General features: G+C 50.5%; 1 protein-coding gene across 2 annotated transcripts; it reads right to left on the bottom strand.

Annotated features, from left to right (window-relative positions):
- Window positions 1-663: 663 nt before the first annotated feature.
- On the bottom strand, window positions 664-14,830 carry LOC133353924 (SLIT and NTRK-like protein 5). Of its 2 annotated transcripts, none has more exons than XM_061570434.1 (4): window positions 13,213-14,830; window positions 7,241-8,237; window positions 5,667-5,985; window positions 664-2,819 (listed from the first exon to the last, which is right to left on the bottom strand). In XM_061570434.1, the coding sequence occupies exons 1-4, from the start codon at window positions 13,834-13,836 to the stop codon at window positions 2,348-2,350; spliced, it is 2,412 nt and encodes an 803-aa protein (XP_061426418.1). In that variant the 5' UTR covers window positions 13,837-14,830; the 3' UTR covers window positions 664-2,347. The 2 variants fall into 2 exon arrangements, with proteins under 2 accessions (XP_061426418.1, XP_061426416.1); XM_061570432.1 differs by having other exon boundaries at window positions 7,241-8,291.
- Between the last annotated feature and the right edge of the window lie 5,299 nt (window positions 14,831-20,129).

The raw sequence follows: 20,129 nt of genomic DNA on the forward strand, positions 1-20,129 counted from the left end.
CAGTGGCGATGTTTTACACACTACACCAGGTACTCATTTGAGACTAAGTCGACCTAGGGGAGACTCAAGCACCGATTCAGATAATCGTCCCTGGTGTTGGCCGTGAGCGGGAATCGAAGTCGGGTCGCCGGGTAGCGCGCTAACTGCTACACTACCACACACCTGCGCACAAACGCGCAGGTGTGTGACAGACAGACCGGAGCCCGATTGGTGCGCTCCGTCCATAAGGTGGGGCTTGCATCATGACATCGTGATGCTGCAGTGGCTTCCCTTCGGCCCGCCCTCCCCCCAAGATGTGATTGGCCAGCGGCATGGGAGTGGCCGTGAGTCGTCCACCAATCCCGTGAAAGAACGCGTTTAGGAACTAAGCTGTTCATTTTATCCGGATTAATTATTGGACGAGCACTGACAAATGGAAACAAACACCACTTTTTTACGTCCTCCAACAACACAAGGCTGTGTATCCTATAAATGAATCCACATCTCTAGATAGAAACTGAAAATGTGAACTCTTTCAAGCCTCCCATAAATCACGTGACTTCTGTGTGGCCACCCCCACTCTGGATCCCTCCCCTTTCCCCACCGCCGCCCACTGTGAAAACAGACGCTGCTCCCTCCATACAGCAGCGTCGAGGCCCTTATGCAGCCTCTTCATCTTTCCTCATCCCCATTGCTCCCGTTTCTCTGATCCTTTTCCATCCTATTCTTATTATCCAATTATGTCTATTTTCGCTTCCCTTCCCCATTCCCACTTCTCATTTCCTATAATTTAATCGACTTCCCTTCCCGTGCTGTAAGCCACTTTGGGTACAAAGATATAAAACATAAAGTGAAGTCTTGATAGCCGTAATGCTGCTGCACTGATCTCTGAACTGCACTCGACAATCTTTAGGAACTTAAATTCGCTCCCGAATGCGAGCGACGTCACGCACTCTTGGTCTTTGCGTGTGTAAGTTAAACGGAAATGATCTTCTACGCGTAAAAAAAATATCACACACAACCACAACCACGTCGCTTTTGTTGAATTTTAGAAGCACAAAGAAGAGGATTTACTGAGTTATGTCAATGAAATCAAAGCCACAGGCGTCACATCTCCATGACTGAAAACTGGGCACTTGTAGTTTATATTTACGTTTAGAGGTGAGTGGCCACGTAGGCCAATGTCTTGTAGCCATGGGGGCCCAATCAGTACAGGCCAGCTCAGCTCAGAGCACCCAAATCAACATCGTAAGTCACACATAAAAATTTTGCTTGTCGCTGGTCAGCTCAGCTTATCATTTGTGTGGGGTACCTAAAACAAATAGCACTTTGTGAGAGGTCAACTGCGGTTATCCTATCCGTAGAGTAGCCTCCACCAAAGACCGTGGAATTCTGACAGTTGAATTGCGGCAGCTGACAGATTGGTGCCGTGGAGACGTATCTGACTTGAATTTGCTCGCTCCAAAGCCAGATGCAACCATTGCCAGTAACACGACCCCGGCGAAACCCTCGTGCCGCTGTGAATGGCAGCAGTGCAAAACGAACAAACGTGTGAAAGGGGCAAAGCTGGCAATAAGGGGCCAACATTTCAGAAATGGTTCCAACCACATGCCAACGTTAACCCTATGTTGGCATGTTTGCTGGAGAGGGGTTAGGGGATGGAGGACTCGAGCCGAGCAGACTCGACTCTTGCTGCACCGCGGCCCTACCAGCCGAGCCCACACTCCGGCCCTTCCCCAGACTCTCACGCCTCGACTCCCAAGTATAGCCAACTCAAGCTAACTCTCGTGTACCTGGGTCACCCTGATTTTTCCACTCTCACTTCCAGTGGTGTAGCCACGGGTACAACAGCTGCTATAGGCTACATACATCGTAACATCGTAATCATCAGCCACGATAAAATATACTGCTGGATGGAGGCTTCCCCAAGCTGCCACCGTCTCTCGCAATGGAACAATGCAACATGTTCACACAAAAAACCTACGATCCTTATGTGTGGTGTTCCAATGCACGTTTCGTTAGCTCGAGCAAAGATACTAATCAATGTAAATGCGAACATTGTGAGCAGCAGGAGATGAGTGCAGGCAGCCTGCAGGTTGTACTAAACTGTAAACTATTTTTTTATTTTACCAGGTAAGGCCCCACTGAGCTACCTAGCTCTTTTTAGAAGCGATCTGGCTATCATGAATGATAGCTCAACGAAGTGGCTTATCATTGCGTGGAAATTTATAGCAGTGACCAAATACTCTAAACGCTTGACATTGATTCTAAATGATGGCGGGAACACCGGAGGGCCCTGAGGTGTGGTGGGCGGAGGGCGGTGGGAGGAGGAGACGCGGTCGCCACCACCACCACCCCCACGTCCCTTCTACAGCTTCTGCCAAGTGATGGCGGGGACCGACCCAGGCCCAGAGCTGGGCCCGCCGCCATACCCCTGGACGACCCCCGGTACCCCCGGGCCCCCGTCCACCGCCACAGCGGACCCGGCCCAGGCCCACGGCGTTGGGGGCGTGGGGCAGAGGGCGCGGGCGGTGCCGTGCAGCTCGTGGTGCTTGAGCAGCAGGCCCGGGTAGAGGCCATCGGCGGTTCCGTCGCCGTAGCCCTTGACGAGGAGCGGCTTGTAGATGGGGTTGTGCACCACACGGCCCTGGAAGGGGGCCACCTCCTCAATTCCCGCCCCGCGCCGGCCCGTCGGCGTCGTCGGCGTGCCCCTGGGCCCCCCTGGCCCGCGCTTGTTGGCGTCTCCCGAGCCCTTGTTGCTGTTGTTGCCGCCGCCGCTGCCGCCCCCCACCATGGACTCTCGGTGCTTCCCCCCACTCCGTTGCTGCTTCTGCTGCTTCCTGCGAACCCGAGAGTGTTTTACACATGATAAGCGTTGCACGGCTGCGATATTACGTTTCGCAATGTGGCGATCGTCACGATGTCAGTTCACGCTCGCTTTGTCAGCGTGTTTCATACACTTGATCGTGTTTATGTTCCGCGCTTTGCTGCGATAAAGTTACAAGTAAAGATTTCAGCGGAAGAGCGAGCAGCTGGTAATCGGAATGTCACGAGTTCAAAGGATGGGTTGGATGGGTTGACTCAGCTCATCACCTCCAGGGTCAATAAAATAGGTTCGTGGGGAAGTCAACGGTGGTTGTCCTATGGACAGACTCATCCCGGCCATAGGAATGCGGAATTTCCACCACTGGCTCTGAGCAGGGCTGTAAATGGGAGATGAGCATCATGCAAATAAAAAACATCCTCTGGTAGTATGTTCACCACAAGTATGATTCCTTGGTGTTTAACATCTTAACACCTGTTTTATTGCCAGAAAGGGTAAAACCTATTTTTGTATTTTGATACTGGAAAGAGAGGTCCCATGTTGTAGCTGCTCACCACGAGCTCTCAATGTCCTGAGAGTGCATTGCCTTTGTGCTGTTCGGTTTTGGTGTGCTCTAGTCTAACTCTGTTTGAGACTAGACTCTAAACAAAGCTGTCTCTGGTGTTGACCAATCAGTTTTACAGATAATTCATATACTACCAGAGCATGATTTTGGTTTGCATGTTCACCACAAGTACGTGTAGTTGGTGCAGACATGATTCCTTGCAAAAGGTTTATGTTTGGTGTTTAAGATCTTAACATCTGTTTTGTTGCCAGAATTGGTAAAACCTATTCTTTTATGGGAGATGAGCACTTTGACTCAAAATGCCCGAACTGCCGTGCACCCAACGTAAGCCTCTCAACCAAATGTAATGACTGCAGTCTCATTAACAGCTCAGTGGAATCACCACCGGAATGCATATGGGTGTCTGAGTTCCACTACATCTTTGCTGTTGGTCTGGAGGAAGATCAGTCCTTTTTGTAGCACACAGGGTTCGAAGCTTGTGCTATGCACTGAGCATAACTCTTCCTGTTCCAAGACATCTGCAAGTTGCAGGGTGAGTCCCGTTCACCGGTTCATCTCAGAACGCGCAAGCGGTTCAACGTTAATTTTATTTAGACCGGCGCAGCCCTGCTGTTTTTAAAAGACATTGTACTGTAGTGACATGACTGCACTCTATGATAGCTGGTGCCAAAGTGCGCCACATGACCCTCCCGCATGGCTTTTTACTTCCGATTGCGTTCTGATTCAATTCGGAAGGAAAACCAATGACATGCACATACGTCATCTGAACGGGAAAGGGTTAATGTCTCAATTGATATATCTCGCAACTCTGCTAGTTCTCTCGGAGTAGGGATTTATTGGCGTAAGGCACTACCACTGGAATACAACGTATGCCTTGCCACAATAAACCTACTTTAGGGTATTACATATTTCTATAATCCAAAAAATAAGGTGATCTGGATGCTGGATTACTCAATCTTGATTGTGAGAATTGTTCTCCAACTCCTCGGATGAGCTGAGCTGAAACAACAACCGCGAACGTGCCGCATGCAGCGAGTCGCTGGTGGCTAAGGCTCAGGGGATGAAGCCCTCGTGACGCATGGATTTACAAGCAGCTGCCAAAACCCTACACGCTACACGTCTGGGCAAGTCGCGACGTCACGTGATGACTCGAGAAGTGACTCCTCGGAGAAACGCGCCCCTCCGATTAGCACGGTTGGCTATACACGGTGAAAAAGAAGTTCAACATGTGTGATCCTACTCGGAATGTTCACATTTACATGGATTAGCATTTACGCTTGAGCTAACGATACATGCATTTGAATGTCACGCGTAAGGATCTGTGGGTTTTTGTGTGAACAATTTGCATTGTTAAATGCTCGCAATGCCACAAAAAACTTGGCCAGATTGTTACGTGGCCTAATCAGCCAGGTGATGTGGGCTTCAGGTCCCACGGTGTCAAGATGTTAACTACTTCGCCTGATATACAGGAGGTTGTGGGTTCGAGTATTTGGCTGATGTACATTTCCACATAATAAGCCACTTCATTGAGCAATCATTTGTGGCCAGGTCACTTCTGAAAAGAAGCTATATAACTCAGTGGGCATACCTGGTAAAATAAAAATAGTTTCGTTTTTAGGCATGTAATCCACTGTGCAAGTATCTCCCATGAGCGTCGAGGAGGAGCCGTACTCTGGATCGCCAGGGAAAGGCGGTACAGCAGAGTGTGGACTCCACCTGTTCGATCGGTGCGGGGTAGAGTGCTGTCCCCTTGCACGTGTGGGGTTTCCCCAGGTGCTTCGGTTTCCTCCCACATGTAAACATTCGTTAACTGGCTGACAACACCTTAACATATAGAGGACCGCAGAACTTGGGCAATAGTTGGTAGTACCGGCTCCTCACTGTGAGACGACCTTGCCTCTCATCTATGGTTTCTCCTCATAAGTGAATGCCGTGTGGCAGCAGCGGCACCAATTTAAAAGTGTAAACATTAATAACCCTTTCCTGTAAGAAGAACTAATATAAAATAACTTTTTTAGTAACGAGGCTCCCACAAGTCAATGCGGGAGGGCATGGTACAGTTTTTGCGTCAGCTATCATAGTGCGGTCGTGTCGCTACAGTTCTCTGCGGTGAGTACAATGTCTTTAAAAACAATGGCACTATGCTGAGCCGCTTGCACGTTCCGAGATTGGGCGGTGAATGGTATACTACCCACCCTGCACCTTGCAGTCGTCTCGAAACGGGAAAGGGTTTGATTATTGTTGTTATTGTTATTATTGTCATCGCAGATCCCACCATGCCGGGCAGCATCACCACACCTGCGCATCGCGAGCACAAAGATCCCGGCGGTGCCCACGGCCGTCACGATGAACACGGCCACCACGCCCGCCACGAACACGTGCAGCGGCAGCGAGGTCTCGGGCCCGGCCGCCGGAGGAGGTGACGACGACGAGGGGGAGGAGGAGGTCTCGGGCGCTCGGGGGGTGCCTGCTTGGGGTCCAGCGGGAGCAGATTTCGTGGAAGTGGGGGCCTCCACGCACGGCTCATCGGGCCGCAGGGACGCCAGGGACCGGCCAGCCATGGCGGCGGGGCCCTCGCAGAGAGCGCCGCTCACGCCGGGAGGCATCGCGGAGAGAGCTGCGGGGAAGACGTGGTGGTAGTGGTGAGCGCGTGAGCGGGGAAGGGGTCTCCACACTTCTCAAGCACAAACACGGAGACTGCTCTCTACTCTCTCTCTACTCTGTTTCTCTCTCATGCTCGACGTATGCACGTTGAGCTTCTTTCGCACCATACGTGGTCACCCGCGCTAATCGAAGGTGCGGGGGAAGGACAACAAACTAAACAGCAGTTCTCACGAAATTAGTTTTAGATTTTAAAGTGCACAGCTGGAGTGGCTTCCTAATATCGGAAGAGCGTTCCAGACGGGCGCAAAATAGGGAGAATACGAGTTGAGTAGCAGCTCTAGATCCATGTTTAAGTTGTAAATCCAACTGCTTGCCAGCTTCACTACCTACACCACTACCACCACTCTTACCATCAGCACCATCACGCTCCTACTTACACATCTACCACCACTCTTACCACCACCACCATCACCACTACCACCACCACTCAGGTCACCTCCTGTAGTTGGCATTAATTTGTACCGAGATCTGGTGTCGGTATGGCTGTGTTCAGCCTCATCACAGTAAACTGCACCCTTCTGATAATATACATCATGCTGACTGAGATATGTGTGGGTTTGGTCGACAGTGGAAAAGGTCACGACCCTAAACACCACTACCACCACCATTATACATACCATTACCATCACTACCAATGCAACAACCACCACCATGATCCTACCTACATCACCACCACTACCAACATCACTCTTTTCACCACCAGCACCACCATAAATACTAACAAAGACAGACAGAGACAAAGATCGCCCCTATAACCTTACCAGACTAGGAGGGCAAGTGCTGTTAGTGAGTGCCTATTAAGGTCAGTATTGTTCAGGAGGGGGTGTGTCGCCAGGACCACGCCTGACGGCCTTTGTCTCCCAAGTGGCGAGGTTAAACACAACACACCAGGTATTTATTTGAGGCTGAGTCGACCCAGGAGAGGTCCAGGACCGGTTCAGATAATCGTCACTGGTGTTGGCCGTGAATGGGAATTGAACTCGGGTCGCTGGGTGCGCAGCGTGCTAACCATTACACTACCGCTCCCCATACCCATACCTCCACCACCACTACTTCACCACCACCATTCATATTTCCACCACCACCACCCATACCTCCACCACCTAGCACCACCATTCTCACCAACAGCACCACCACCACCTTCTCCCATAACTTCACCACTACCACCTCTCCAACACCATCACCACCGCGTCTGGCAGTGCCCGTACCTCCCTGCGGCGCCGCTTGCCTCCACGCCGCCACCCAGCGGGTGACGTCGCGGCGCACGGCGCAGTCGCAGTGCCAGGGGTTGTCGCGCAGCTCCAGCTGCACCGCGGCGCCCAGGCCCCGCACGGGCGGCACGCTCAGCCGGTTCCCGCGCACGTCCAGGCGCGCCAGCTCCACTGGGCCCTGCAGCGCCGCCGGCGGCAGCTCGTGCAGGAGGTTGCGCGCGAGCTTCAGCTGCCGCAGAGCGGGCAGCTCGGCCAGCGCCCCGGCGCCCACCTCCCGGATGGCGTTACGCTCGATATCGAGGAACGTGAGCGAGGCGAGGCCCGCGAAGACGCCAGGCCCCAGCCTGGTGAGCGCGTTGCCGCTCAGCTGCAGGCGCCGGAGGGAGCGCAGCCGCGAGAAGGTGCCGGGGCGCAGGCCCGCCACGCGGTTGTGGGACAGGTCGAGCTCCAGGAGGCTGCCGAGGCCCTCGAAGTCGTCGGGCGACGCCTCCTCGATGAGGTTCCAGCTCAGGTCGAGCCTCCTGGCCTCGGGCGCCTGCGTCGGCCAGAACCGCGGCACAGCGGCCAGGCCGCGCTCTCGGCAGAAGACGGCGTTGCCGGCATCCTCCTCGGTCAAGGGGCTGCAGTGGCATGCGGCCGGGCAGGCGTCGGGCCGCTGGGGCCGCTGGGGCCGCTGGGGCCGCTGCTGTTGCCCGTCGGCGTCACCCTCGGCGGGAGAGGATTTGCCTTGCGGTGCTTGAAGGCCCACAGGGCAAGCCAGGTGGGACCTGGGGACGTCGCGCAGGCTCGCGTTGCGGAGCGACGGAGGCCACCAGCACCGTGGGAAGTCGAAAGAGCCCGCCGCCACCTCTGCTGTCTCAGGCCTCTGCTGCAGCCAGTCCCACAAGGGGAGCACCGGAGATGACGAAGATGACGAGGAGGATGAGAAGGATGAGGAGGAGATATGAGGGGAGTCGTGGCTGCAAGCAGAGCAGTCCCATGGGTTGTCGGAGAGCTGCACTTGAGCCAGGTGACCCAGGCAATCGAGGATTCCACTCAACGGTAAAGCCTACAGGACACACGTCATCATCATCAGCCAACAAGTCACCATCAGCAAAAACATCGTTATCAACTACACTGCCAGCATCAACATTGAACACCATCATCAGCAAAGCTACGCCACACGTGTTACCACGACATCATCACATCATCACCGTCAACATCACAAGCAGCGGCCACGCCTGTCACGAAGTGGCTGAGTGATCGCGCCAATGTGTATTAATCTCGCTCTACTCCCTTCCACTCTCTCTCCTACCCCTCCCCTATCATCCCACCCACTCCGCAGGCTGGATGACGGCCTGCCTCCGCTACTCTCCCGACCCTGCAATGCAACAATCCGCCGAGCCACCCGCGCCAGGAACTGACCCGGTGGCAAGATGTTATCTCCCTCGCCTTGTATACAGGAGGCAAGGGTCCGATCCCAACCCTTATGTATATTTGGGGTTTGCGGGTCTCTCTCCCCGTGGTCGCGTAGATTTTTCTCCAGATCATTTGGAAAGACGCGTTTAGAGTATTTGGTTGCTGCTATAAATTTCTAGGTGACAAGCCACTTTGTTGAGCTATCATTTGTGATAGCCAGATCGCTTCTGAAAAATAGCTTTACAGCTCAGTAGGCCTTACCTGGGAAAAATTAAAAAAAATAGTTCATATAGTTTTAGTTTGACCCAGCAGTCGTAGATTCGGCCGCTCATTTCAGAGGTTCGTGATTCGAATGTGGCAGGCCGCCTGGTAATACACTGCGGTAGTGGCAGTGGTGGTGGTGTATTTATCCTGTTTCACTCACAATGAACAATCTAAAGATCCAGTGGCGTTATTTGAACGAGGAAGGCCACCGTGTGCTGCCATCACGACGTTTCAAATTAGCCAAATGTCAACAATTACGCCGCAATTGACTCAATTGGCATCACATGTGGCAGCAGCAGCAGCATCGCCTGGTACTGTGAAACCACTGCAGCCTGTGTCTGTGAAACAGAGCAGCGCCTTCCTTCGTGATGATCGCCTTCTGCTCAAAGAACGGCAGTGCCAATTCCTAAACGTACTGAATTAGTGAATCATACCATCGATCGTGGAACCTACACGTATTACATGCACGACATTGATATTCTTGATTATTTTGTATGATTTATATTTTGCTTCATTTCTGTATCTTTATATGTTTTCCGTTAGTCAAGTGGTGACCCGAACGAGACCCATCCCTGGTCTCCCAAGTTATCTCCCCAGCTGGTTTTGACCAAAACAACCTCGGAAAATTTGAAACCGACCCTTCCCCTCACATAGAACTAATCACCAGCGTCGTGGTGAATACAAATATTATTCACAGTAAAGGTTTTTTTATGTTGGGTTAGATCGCATAAGTATACACGTGTCGTTAACTCGTGAGTATGATGTTTTGCCTGTAATTATATCCAACATTATCGGGCGACTTTGCCAGAATTCTGGCAGAATGATGCTGGATGTAATTGCCGACAAAACGCCACTGGGTTCTCAAATTTTAAATGTTGTGGATTTACTCTCCAACACACCGGTGTGCTGAACTAGCAACTAATTGTCACGTTTTGTTTACGTGACAAACCTTCCTAATTGCCTGTGTTAACGAGACATTTATACTTAGGCGATCTAACCAAATGAAAAAAAAACACCTTCATGATGAAAATATACAACGAACGAAACAGATCAGCAGACCAAGTGCTTGCAGCTGATGCAGCGGTATAACTTAGCGTGGGGGGCACGGGATGTCTTGCCCCCCCCAACCCCCTCCCCCCTCCCGTTGGCCAAAGTGAAGAGTTGAGGCCCCCCTTGACAACCACCGTGAGATTTGTCTTCTCAGCAACAGTGTAAAAGAACAGCGGCTGCATATTTAAAACGCTGTTTATTTTGTGTCCTTCTGCATGACAATTACTTTGTTTAGTAGTGGCCGCATTTTGCAAAGACGGAGCCCCCCCCTGCCGCGTTAAATGTTCGAGACAGTGAGTGGAACGACGATGTGATGAGGGCAAAAGGAGCCGCGATATTTTAAAGCCTCTCGGTGCGACCGTACGAGAGACAAATCAAATATTGGGGGCCCCACCTGACCGATTGCCGCACCCCTGAGCTGATAATGTCGTTATTTACGCCTCTCGGCTGATGGGATGTGTAAATACATACTTTGATGGGTTAATGTAGAGAGACGGATACGCGAAAGAGACAATGTCTGCGTGTCTCTCGTTATTTAGATTCTCCTCAACAACGTTGGTGGTCGTTGAGTTGTGTACCGCTGTCGAATGTTGCGTCGAATTGGGACCTCCTGGGGTAAGGAGAGATGGTTCTTGCCTGTAAATTCGGTAGCTTCACCAGCGATCATTCAAGCGTCAAGCTTGACTCTACTGACGAGACACTATGTGTCGAAACCAGTCGTTGCCTGTAACATCACCAGTTGGCCGGCATCGATTCGAGCATTGAGTCTGACTCTGCTGATGAGACACTTGCGTGTCGAAACCGGTGCAATAGTTTTGCTTGCCATGAATCAACGCTGCTGAAATGAATGGAGTCCCAGTAGGCGGTGCGTGTGGCCGATGGGATGAGTAAGAGATGCTCTTTTACGTGGAGGATACATTGTCTTCCTCGTGCCGCTCGATTGTTTAGAGCATTTGGCTGCTATATCGTGACAAACCACTTCGTTGAGCTATCATTTGTGGCCGGGTCGCTTCTGAAAAAGGAAGCTAAGAGCTCAGTGGGCTTTTCCTGGTAAGATACAAATAGTTACATTTAATTTGTATATTTTTTCAGTGATTTGCTCACGTTTCCTGTATTTTGCACTCCTATCGTGTGTGTGTCTTGTTTGTTGTTGTAACGTTCTGACCTGCCCCCTACTGGACATCTGTGAAAAAAATATTTATAGCTCATCGGATCCCTCCAGTACAAATACATATTCTGATTCTGCCACGAGACGTGGGCAACACAGCGGTCGTCCCTCACGAGCACGGCACTGAAGTGACAGCGCTGGTGTCTGTCTCTCTGCTGCCCTGAAGACAGTCGGGAGCCTGTTCTCAACAAACCGAGTCCCAACGACAACCACCATCACGCCACGTGAAGGAGAAGAAGAAGACGGTGTTGGGATATTTTATCCATAAGTGGAACGATCGGGGGGCTCAACTAAACTGTGAATGCGATGGTGAGATGTTAATTACCTCGCCTGGTATACAGGGGTCGTGGGTTCGATACCGACCCTGACGCCTGCTGTATATTTGGAGTCTGCGTGTCTCTCTCTCCCCGTGGTCGCGTGGACTTTTCTCCGGGTCCTTCGGGTTTCCCCTCCACATTTAGAATCAGCAATCACGCGTTTAGAGTATTTGGCTGCAATAAAATTCCACGTGATAATAAGCCACTTCGTTGAGTTATAATTTGTGGCCAAGTCGCTTCTGAATGAGTGTGCCTTACCTGGTCAAATAAAACATAGTTTAGTTCAAGGCCGTGATTATAATATATATTGGGGGGGGGGGGGCACATCCCCCCCCCCCCAATATTAAAAAAGCTCAAAATGTTCCCCCCAATATATTGCTATAAAATAGATTTATGTTTATATGATTGTAGTTATGGTTGTACTTTATTAATCCCTAATATCTGCCATTACATACAATGAGACAAGAAAAGGTAAAAAAGAGCAATGGAATACAATACACTGTTAGAGATTATCCTGTGTAAGTGATTTTTTTTTATATTTTAGGCAGGAAATTCGTTTTCAAATTTAGATTTTTTTCTGGGTTGGGACCCCCAGACCCCCTAGAAGATTTGGTCCCCCCCAATGTTGACTCCATGGCTACGGCCTTGGTTTAGATTGCTGGTGGATGCCCACCCAGTACAACCACGTTGTGTTCTGGTGGACCAACCCGCCTACTCCGCTCAGCTACCACCACCGAGGATGCTGCCCGTGTGATGCAAGTGCCGTATGTTGAACTTCTTTCGCACCGTACGTAGTCAACCGCGCGAATCGGAGGTGCGGGGGGAAGGACAACAAACTAAACACAAAAAGCAGTCCTAAAGAAATTAGTTTTCAATCGAGATGACTTAGCAAGTGAAAGTAAGTAAAACGCAGTTGTTTATATCTCCGTTCACGCAAGGCCTCGCAGCGCTTGCAACACAATCGCAGTAAAACCCCTTACCTTTCAAACTAAGAGTGAAACAGTCCTACACAGATGGATACGCACGAGAAAATGATGTGGTTTTCAGACGAGCCTGAAGGACTGAGGCGAGGTGTCCCACAAACGAGTCGCCTGGCGACTGAAAACTCCGTCGTCACCCACTGAACGCGGATTTGCCCTTGGTACCATTCAGGGCAGAGGTGGGACAAAGTCATTGTTATGCAAGTCCAAGTCGAGTCTGAAGTCATCAAATTCATGACTCGAGTCTGACTCGAGTCCAAGTCACATGACTCGAGTCCACACCTCAGAGGTGGGACAAAGTCATTGTTATGCAAGTCCAAGTCGAGTCTGAAGTCATCAAATTCATGACTCGAGTCTGACTCGAGTCCAAGTCACATGACTCGAGTCCACACCTCAGAGGTGGGACAAAGTCATTGTTATGCAAGTCCAAGTCGAGTCTGAAGTCATGAAATTCATGACTCTAGTCTGACTCGAGTCCAAGTCACATGACTCGAGTCCACACCTCTGATTCAGGGTGCCCGGATTTTGGTGGCTCGAAGTTGCCTGACAGGGTCAGCAGACGGCTTCGGCAGATCTCCGAGATCGAATCGAGTATAAAAGTGCAGAGCTCCAGTGGCTCCCCCAATATCGACCATGAAACATCGTACAACTTGTGAGTCCTGCTCAGTGTAACGCCTTGGCTTTTGCGTCGTCGTCCTGCCGCTGCCGCAGCTTTATTGTGACGCTCTCTTCAAACGTCCACCCCACGCAACGCAGGGAGGCGGACGGAGATCGTCCATCTCCCTCGCTCACCTTAAGGCGGTTTCCCCTGAGGTCCAGGGCCGTGAGAGCCGCGGAGCCCTGCAGGAGTCCCGCGGGCAGACTCTCCAGCTGGTTGTCGTTGAGCAGCAGCACGCTGAGCTTCGGCGCGCGCGCGAACGCGCCGCTCTCGATCGTGCGCAGGAGGTTGTGGTCCGCCTGCAGGTACTCGAGGGAGCTGAGGCCCAGCAGGGTGTCGTTGCGTAGCTCCTCGAGAGCGTTGCGGTTCAAGTGGAGGCGCCGCAGCTCGGCGAGGCCGCTGAAGGCGCCCTCGGCGATGTGCACGAGGCCGTTGGAGGCGAGGTTGAGGAGGCTGAGCCCGGGCAGGCGAGCGAACGCCAGCGCGGGCAGCCGCCGCATCGAGTTGCGCTGCAGAAAGAGACGGAAGGGCCCCTCCGGGGGTGCGCCGAGCCGGGAGAGGTCGTCGAGGCCCTGGCCCTCGCACTTCACGTCCAGGTCGTGGCAGCTGCACGTGGGTCCGGCGCACATCAGTGGCACCGGCGGCTTCGGGGCTCTCGGGCGCGCGCGTGCGGCGGCGGTGGTGGTGGCGAGGATGAAAAGGGCGACGGTCGAGGCGGTGGCGAGAAGACGCGCGACTTGGGGGACGCGACGCGCCATGTGTGCGGTGTGTGTGTTAGGTAGGGGTGGTTTGTGTGTTGTGATTGTGTGATAGGGGTGGTTTGTGGTGTGTGTGCTAGGTATGTGTGGTGTTAGGTGTGTGTGGTGTGTTAGATGTGTGTGTGTGTTGTGATTGTGTGATAGGGGTGGTTTGCGTGTGTGGTGTGTTAGGTGTGTGTGGTGTGTTAGGTGTGTGTGGTGTGTTAGGGTGTGTGGGGTGCGTTGTGCTATAGGTGTGCGTGTATTGTGTTTTAGGGGTGTGAGTGCACCGTTCCGGCCTTAATAGGTGATCGTTAACAGAATTTGTTACGCAACAATCTGCGTAGGCTACACGGGGCAACGTCGTATTTGTTTGTATTAATGTGCATATGTGAGTGCGAGTATGTGTTAATATTGCTGTATATATTAGGATGTGAATTTATGTATACGTGTGTGAATGTGTATGTATTAAGTGTGTTTTTGTGTATGTATGTATTAGTGTGAGTGAGAATGTGTGAGTGTCGATGTTTGTGTGTTCGTGTGTCTTAGTGTATGTGTGTATTCATTGGTGCTCGCTAACAGAACTTGCTCAGTCTGTTAAGTCTATAGGAGGGTCTTTGTTAGTTTGTGTGTGTGGGTGTCAGTGCGTGGCTAAACCACCTAACTAGCGCCGACTAACGCAGTCTCTTTGAGTTCAATGTGCAATGATCGCACCGTTCAACACCCGGGGACCTCAATCCTCACTACCACGCGCCACGTGCAAACGACTCGCCGATAGGTGCCCACATCCCGTCACCGGAGTCAATCCAGCATCACATCTTCAGACACGGGCGGCAATGATGACGATGATGACGGCCGTGGTCGTTGTGGTGCAGAGTTACGAAAACATTTTGTTATATACCTGGGTGGAAAAAACAAGTCCAAGTCCGACTATCAGAGAGTCCAACCTGTACGACGAGCGGTGGTGTTGCAATGCGCGGTGCGTGCGATTAACGCCGTGCGAGCTCCGAGTCTTCCTCGAAACGGGCAAAGGGGGATTGGGGGCAGAGCCGGTGAGCTTATATAGGGCCGCGTGGTGAGGTGTGTGAGTGGCAATTTGCACGTGCATTGTAAGTGGCGAGTGCGTAAATGTATGCGTGTATGTCCTCGTCTGGTGCATTGCATTGTATATTGCGAGGTTGTGTGGTGGGGGGGAGGTAATGTATGTATATTGGGAGTGTTTGTGTGTTGATCCGCGCTAATTTCCCGCTCACGGCCCACACAAGTGACGATTATCTGAACCGGTCCCGGGCCTCCCCTAGGTCGACTCAGCCTATTAATGAGTTCCTGGTTCGGTGTGTAAACATCGCCACTGGGGAGACAAAGGCGGCCGGGCGTGGTGTTGGCCACCCACCCCCTCGTGTGCCGTACCGGCCTTCATAGGTGCTCGCTAACAGTACTTGCCCCTACAGTCTGTTAAGGCTATACGGGGGATCTTTATCTTTATCTTTATGTATGTGCGTGTGTATGTATGTGTGTGTATGTGTGTGTATGTGTGTGGCGCAGCGGTTAGCATCCCGTTATACGACTCCAACGACCGATTTCAATTACCGCTCACGACCACTAATATTAGTGGCAAATATACAAACCGGTGATGGGCCTCCCCTAGGTAGACTCAGCCTAAATAATGAGTGCCTGGTTCGGTGTATAAACATCATGGCTGGGAAGACAAAGACGGCCAGGCGTGGCGTTGGCCATCCCGCCTCCTCGTGTGCAGTTCCGCCCTTCATAGGCGCTCGCTAACATCACTTTCCCCAACTGTCTGTTGAAGGCTATACGGGGGATCTTTGTCCGGTGCTTTGTATGTATATTGAAAAGTCGGCGTGTATTATGTGTGCACGCGCGTGTCTGTCACTCAAATACACCCCATGACGCACGTGTTCACATACGCAAAGATCCCCGTATATCCTGTAACAGACTTGCGGGGAAAGTGCTGTTAACGAGCAACTATGAAGGCCGACACGGTACACGAGGGGGTGGGTGGCCAGCACCACGCCCGGCCGCCTTTGTCTCCCACGTACTGATGTTTACACACCGAACCAGATACTCATTTAAGGCTGAGTCGACCTAGGGGAAGCCGAGGACCGCTTCAAATATTATTGGCCGTGAGCAGGAATCGAACTCTTGGGTTTGCAGCGTAGCGCGCTAAACAACAACGCCGCCACTCCCCACAGACGCGGACACACCGACGCGCGCGTGCAAGCCGAGTAAATATTTAACAACGCTCCTTTTGTTAAACTTTGTGTTTGTGGTTTAACAACAGAGAATAAACACGGCGGTGTCACGACACCACCGTGACTCGCGGGAGGAAGACTTAACCCCCCCACAGCTTTTGGCCGGCCATCGGAACAAAGACGGCGGCCACCGCGTCATCGCGCGACGCTTACAGATGCGCTTCTGCGGCCGTCTGGAACGCTCTTCCGATATTAGGAAGACACTGGAGCTGTGCACATTTAAATCATCGTCTCGATTTAAAACGTATTTCTTTGGAACTTGTTTCGCTTGTTGTCCTTCCCCGCACCTCCGATTATTACGGGTGGCTACGTACGGTGCGAAAGAAGTTCAACATGCATACAATCGTCAAGCTCGTCAATGTGTATCTATGGGTCTCCACGAGTCTCTATGTATCTATGTGGGTGTCTATATAGGTAACTCTTTGAGTCTCTGTGTGTCTCGATGTATATCCACGAGTCTCTATGTATCTATGTGGGTGTCTATATACGGTAACTCTTTGAGTCTCTGTGCAGCTCTACGAGTCTCTGTGTGTCTCGATGTATATCCACGAGTCTCTATGTATCTATGTGGGTATCTATATACGGTAACTCTTTGAGTCTCTGTGCAGCTCTACGAGTCTCTGTGTGTCCCGATGTATATCCACGAGTCTCTATGTATCTATGTGGGTGTCTATATACGGTAACTCTTTGAGTCTCTGTGCAGCTCTACGAGTCTCTGTGTGTCTCGATGTATATCCACGAGTCTCTATGTGCTTGTATGGGTTTACATTTATGGTCCATAGTGTTGGTTGCATGGCCACAATCACACTACTGTAGCTTGCTTTGAATGTGTATCTATGGTTCTCCACGAGTCTCTATGCATCTCTGTGGGTCTATATGCGTTTACTATATAAGCATTGCATGGCCACAATTACACTCGTGGCTTCTGTATTCAGTTTACTGTTAAGATGTGTGCATCAGCCTGTTGATGTTCTGATGCGGGTGTGAATATAAATAAATAACGGATTATCAATGTTTGTCTCTCCACATCTAGATACAATACAATTTTAGTCTCAATCAGCCTATGCTGCTTCTGGACCAATGTTGTACAACTGCGGCACGTGTTTACCAGGCTACGCACTGCTGATGCCACTCAGAGTGATCTAAACAGGCCATGGCTTTTCCTGCTACAACTAATACGATTCCAAACCACTCACCCAAAATGTATTCAAGGAAAACCACATACAACCTTTGTGCATATGCAAAGAAATACACATCAGCAGTTCCGGAGGAACTGCATTGTGGTTCATCTGGTTTTAGGCTACCATCACAACAAATTAGACCAAACTGACAGCAGCAGAGATGCAGACAGACAACTGTGGCGAGATGTTAACTACTTCGCCTGGTATACAGGAGGTCGTGGATTCGATCCCGACCCTGACGCCTGTATATTTGGAGTTTGTATTTCTCTGTGGTCGCGTAGATTTGTTTCTGGGTCCTGCGGGTTTTCCCCTCCACATTTAGAAACAACATTACACGTTTCGAATATTCGGCTGCTATAAATGTCCACGTGATAAGCCACTTCGTTGAGCTATCATTTGTGATTGCCAGGCCACTTCTGAAAAAGAGCTGTATAGCTCAGTGGGCCTTACCTGGTAAAATAAAAAAAATAGTTTCAGTTTTTAGTTTATCAGCGCTGCATAGTCATCAATGCTCACGACTGCAAAGTCTGCCTCTGTGTGGGAGCCACATACGTGGGCTCCTGATATCCACACTGCAGCCCATTAGCCTATTGCACCGGCGCACGGTCGTCTGTCGCTCCCTCACTGCTGCTGTTAGTCGGTCACATTTTCTCGAATAAATTTTGCATGTATGTTGAACTTCTTTTGCACCGTACGTAGCCAACCGTGTTTGTTGCATGGAGGTGCGGGGGAAGGGCAACAAACTAGGCACGTAATTTCTTTTTGATGATGACCAAATACAATATGATTACGATACACTTCTTCGGGAGCTAAGATCTGAAAAACGCAGATCGGTACTGTTTCACAGCTGCACCATCAAGTCAATTGATTAAATAACCCAGTTTAGTGACAGAGCAGTCTATGTCAGTCCATGGATCTCTGTGTAAGTCGCTGGTGACTGTCCTGATAGCCATCAACTCACTCAAGAACCCGGTTTATTCACAGAGCAGTCTATGTGCGTCTATGGATGTCTGCGTAAGTCTATGTATCTATGTGTAAGTCTACGGATATCTGTGTAAGTTTCTGGATATATTCTTGGTTCTTTCGGTAAAGTCACGTAGATAGAAAACAAACATCAAAAGCAAAAAATCCACGACGTTTCGATCGCAACACAAGCGGTCTTCTTCAGGTGGAGAGAAAAGACCAGTTTAACTACAGCCCCGTCTATGTAAGTCTATGGATCTCTATGTAAGTCTATGGATCTCTGTGTAAGTCTATGGATCTCTATGCAAGTCTATGGATCTCTGTGTAAGTCTATGGATCTGTGTGCAAGTCTATAGATCTCTGTGTAAGTCTATGGATCTCTGTGTAAGTCTATGGATCTTTGTGTAAGTCTATGAATCTCTGTGTAAGTCTATGGATCTCTGTGTAAGTTTATGGATCTCTGTGTAAGTCTATGGATCTCTGTGTAAGTCTATGGATCTCTATGTAAGTCTATGGATCTCTGTGTAACTATGTGGATCTCTATGTAAGTCTATGGATCTCTGTGTAAGTCTGTGGATCTCTGTGTAAGTCTGTGGATCTCTGTGTAAGTCTGTGGATCTCTATGTAAGTCTATGAATCTCTGTGTAAGTCTATGGGTCTCTGTGTAAGTCTATGGATCTCTATGTAAGTCTATGGATCTCTATGTAAGTCTATGGATCTCTGTGTAAGTCTGTGGATCTCTGTGTAAGTCTATAGATCTCTGTGTAAGTCTAAGGATCTGTGTAAGACTATGGGTCTCTGTGTGAGTCTGGATCTCTGTGTAAGTCTGTGGATCTCTATGTAAGTCTATGGATCTCTGTGTAAGTCTATGGGTCTCTGTGTAAGTCTATGGATCTCTATGTAAGTCTATGGATCTCTATGTAAGTCTATGGATCTCTGTGCAAGTCTATGGATCTCTGTGTAAGTCTATGGGTCTCTGTGTAAGTCTGTGGATCTCTATGTAAGTCTATGGATCTCTGTGTAAGTCTGTGGATCTCTATGTAAGTCTATGGATCTCTATGTAAGTCTATGGATCTCTATCTAAGTCTATGGATCTCTGTGCAAGTCTATGGATCTCTGTGTAAGTCTATGGATCTCTGTGTAAGTCTATGGATCTCTGTGTAAGCCTATGGATCTCTGTGTGAGTCTATGGATCTCTGTGTGAGTCTTTGGATCTCTGTGTGAGTCGATGGATCTCTGTGTAAGTCTATGGGTCTCTGTGTAAGTCTGTGGATCTCTATGTAAGTCTATAGATCTCTGTGTAAGTCTATGGGTCTCTGTGTAAGTCTATGCATCTCTGTGTAAGTCTATGCATCTCTGTGTTAGTCTATGGATCTCTATGTAAGTCTATGGATCTCTGTGTTAGTCACTGTTAACCGAGCTGAGACCATTACCTCACTGCACGAAAAAACGCGGTTTGTCCAGGCAAGTTGCGTTTATACAAACTTGAGGCACCTAGCCAACCAATTGATTGAAAATGTGATGGCTACATTTGCATGCATATCTAGTATTGTAAATTACGGCGGGAGACCACTTGACGGGTAGCACACTTTATTAACTCTTTCCTTGGGCACAATGACACGTGTGGACACTACAGCTCTTCCTTAGCTACAATAACTCGTGTGGACACTACAGCTCACGCTACCCGTTCCACCCGGCTACACACACACACGGGCTCTCCAGCCCCGTAGCTTCCAGGGGAACCTACAGACCCACCCCAGCTTGGGTATGGGTCACGACCACTGGGTCCCGTGGCCCGGCCCTCACACGGACGTCCGGCCCCGGGTCCCAAGGTTCCGCCTCTGAGCGGCACAGGGTCCCGGCCCTTACAAGGACAGCGGGACTAGGGGTCTCAGGG

The sequence above is a fragment of the Lethenteron reissneri genome, chromosome 45 (assembly GCF_015708825.2).
Source record: "Lethenteron reissneri isolate LAM-NWPU_2019-01 chromosome 45, ASM1570882v1, whole genome shotgun sequence".
In the NCBI taxonomy this organism is placed as follows: Eukaryota; Metazoa; Chordata; class Hyperoartia; order Petromyzontiformes; family Petromyzontidae; genus Lethenteron; species Lethenteron reissneri.

What these genes read in the sequence shown, in the direction of transcription:
- LOC133353924 (XM_061570432.1), bottom strand. Translation starts at nt 13,836, where the DNA reads ATGGCGCGTCGCGTCCCCCAAGTCGCGCGTCTTCTCGCCACCGCCTCG. An exon ending in TCAGGGGAAACCGCCTTAAG is followed by an intron (nt 8,292 to 13,212) that starts GTGAGCGAGGGA and finishes TGTGTCCTGTAG; the next exon opens with GCTTTACCGTTGAGTGGAAT. An exon ending in TTTGTGCTCGCGATGCGCAG is followed by an intron (nt 2,820 to 5,666) that starts GTGTGGTGATGC and finishes TCGGGTTCGCAG; the next exon opens with GAAGCAGCAGAAGCAGCAAC.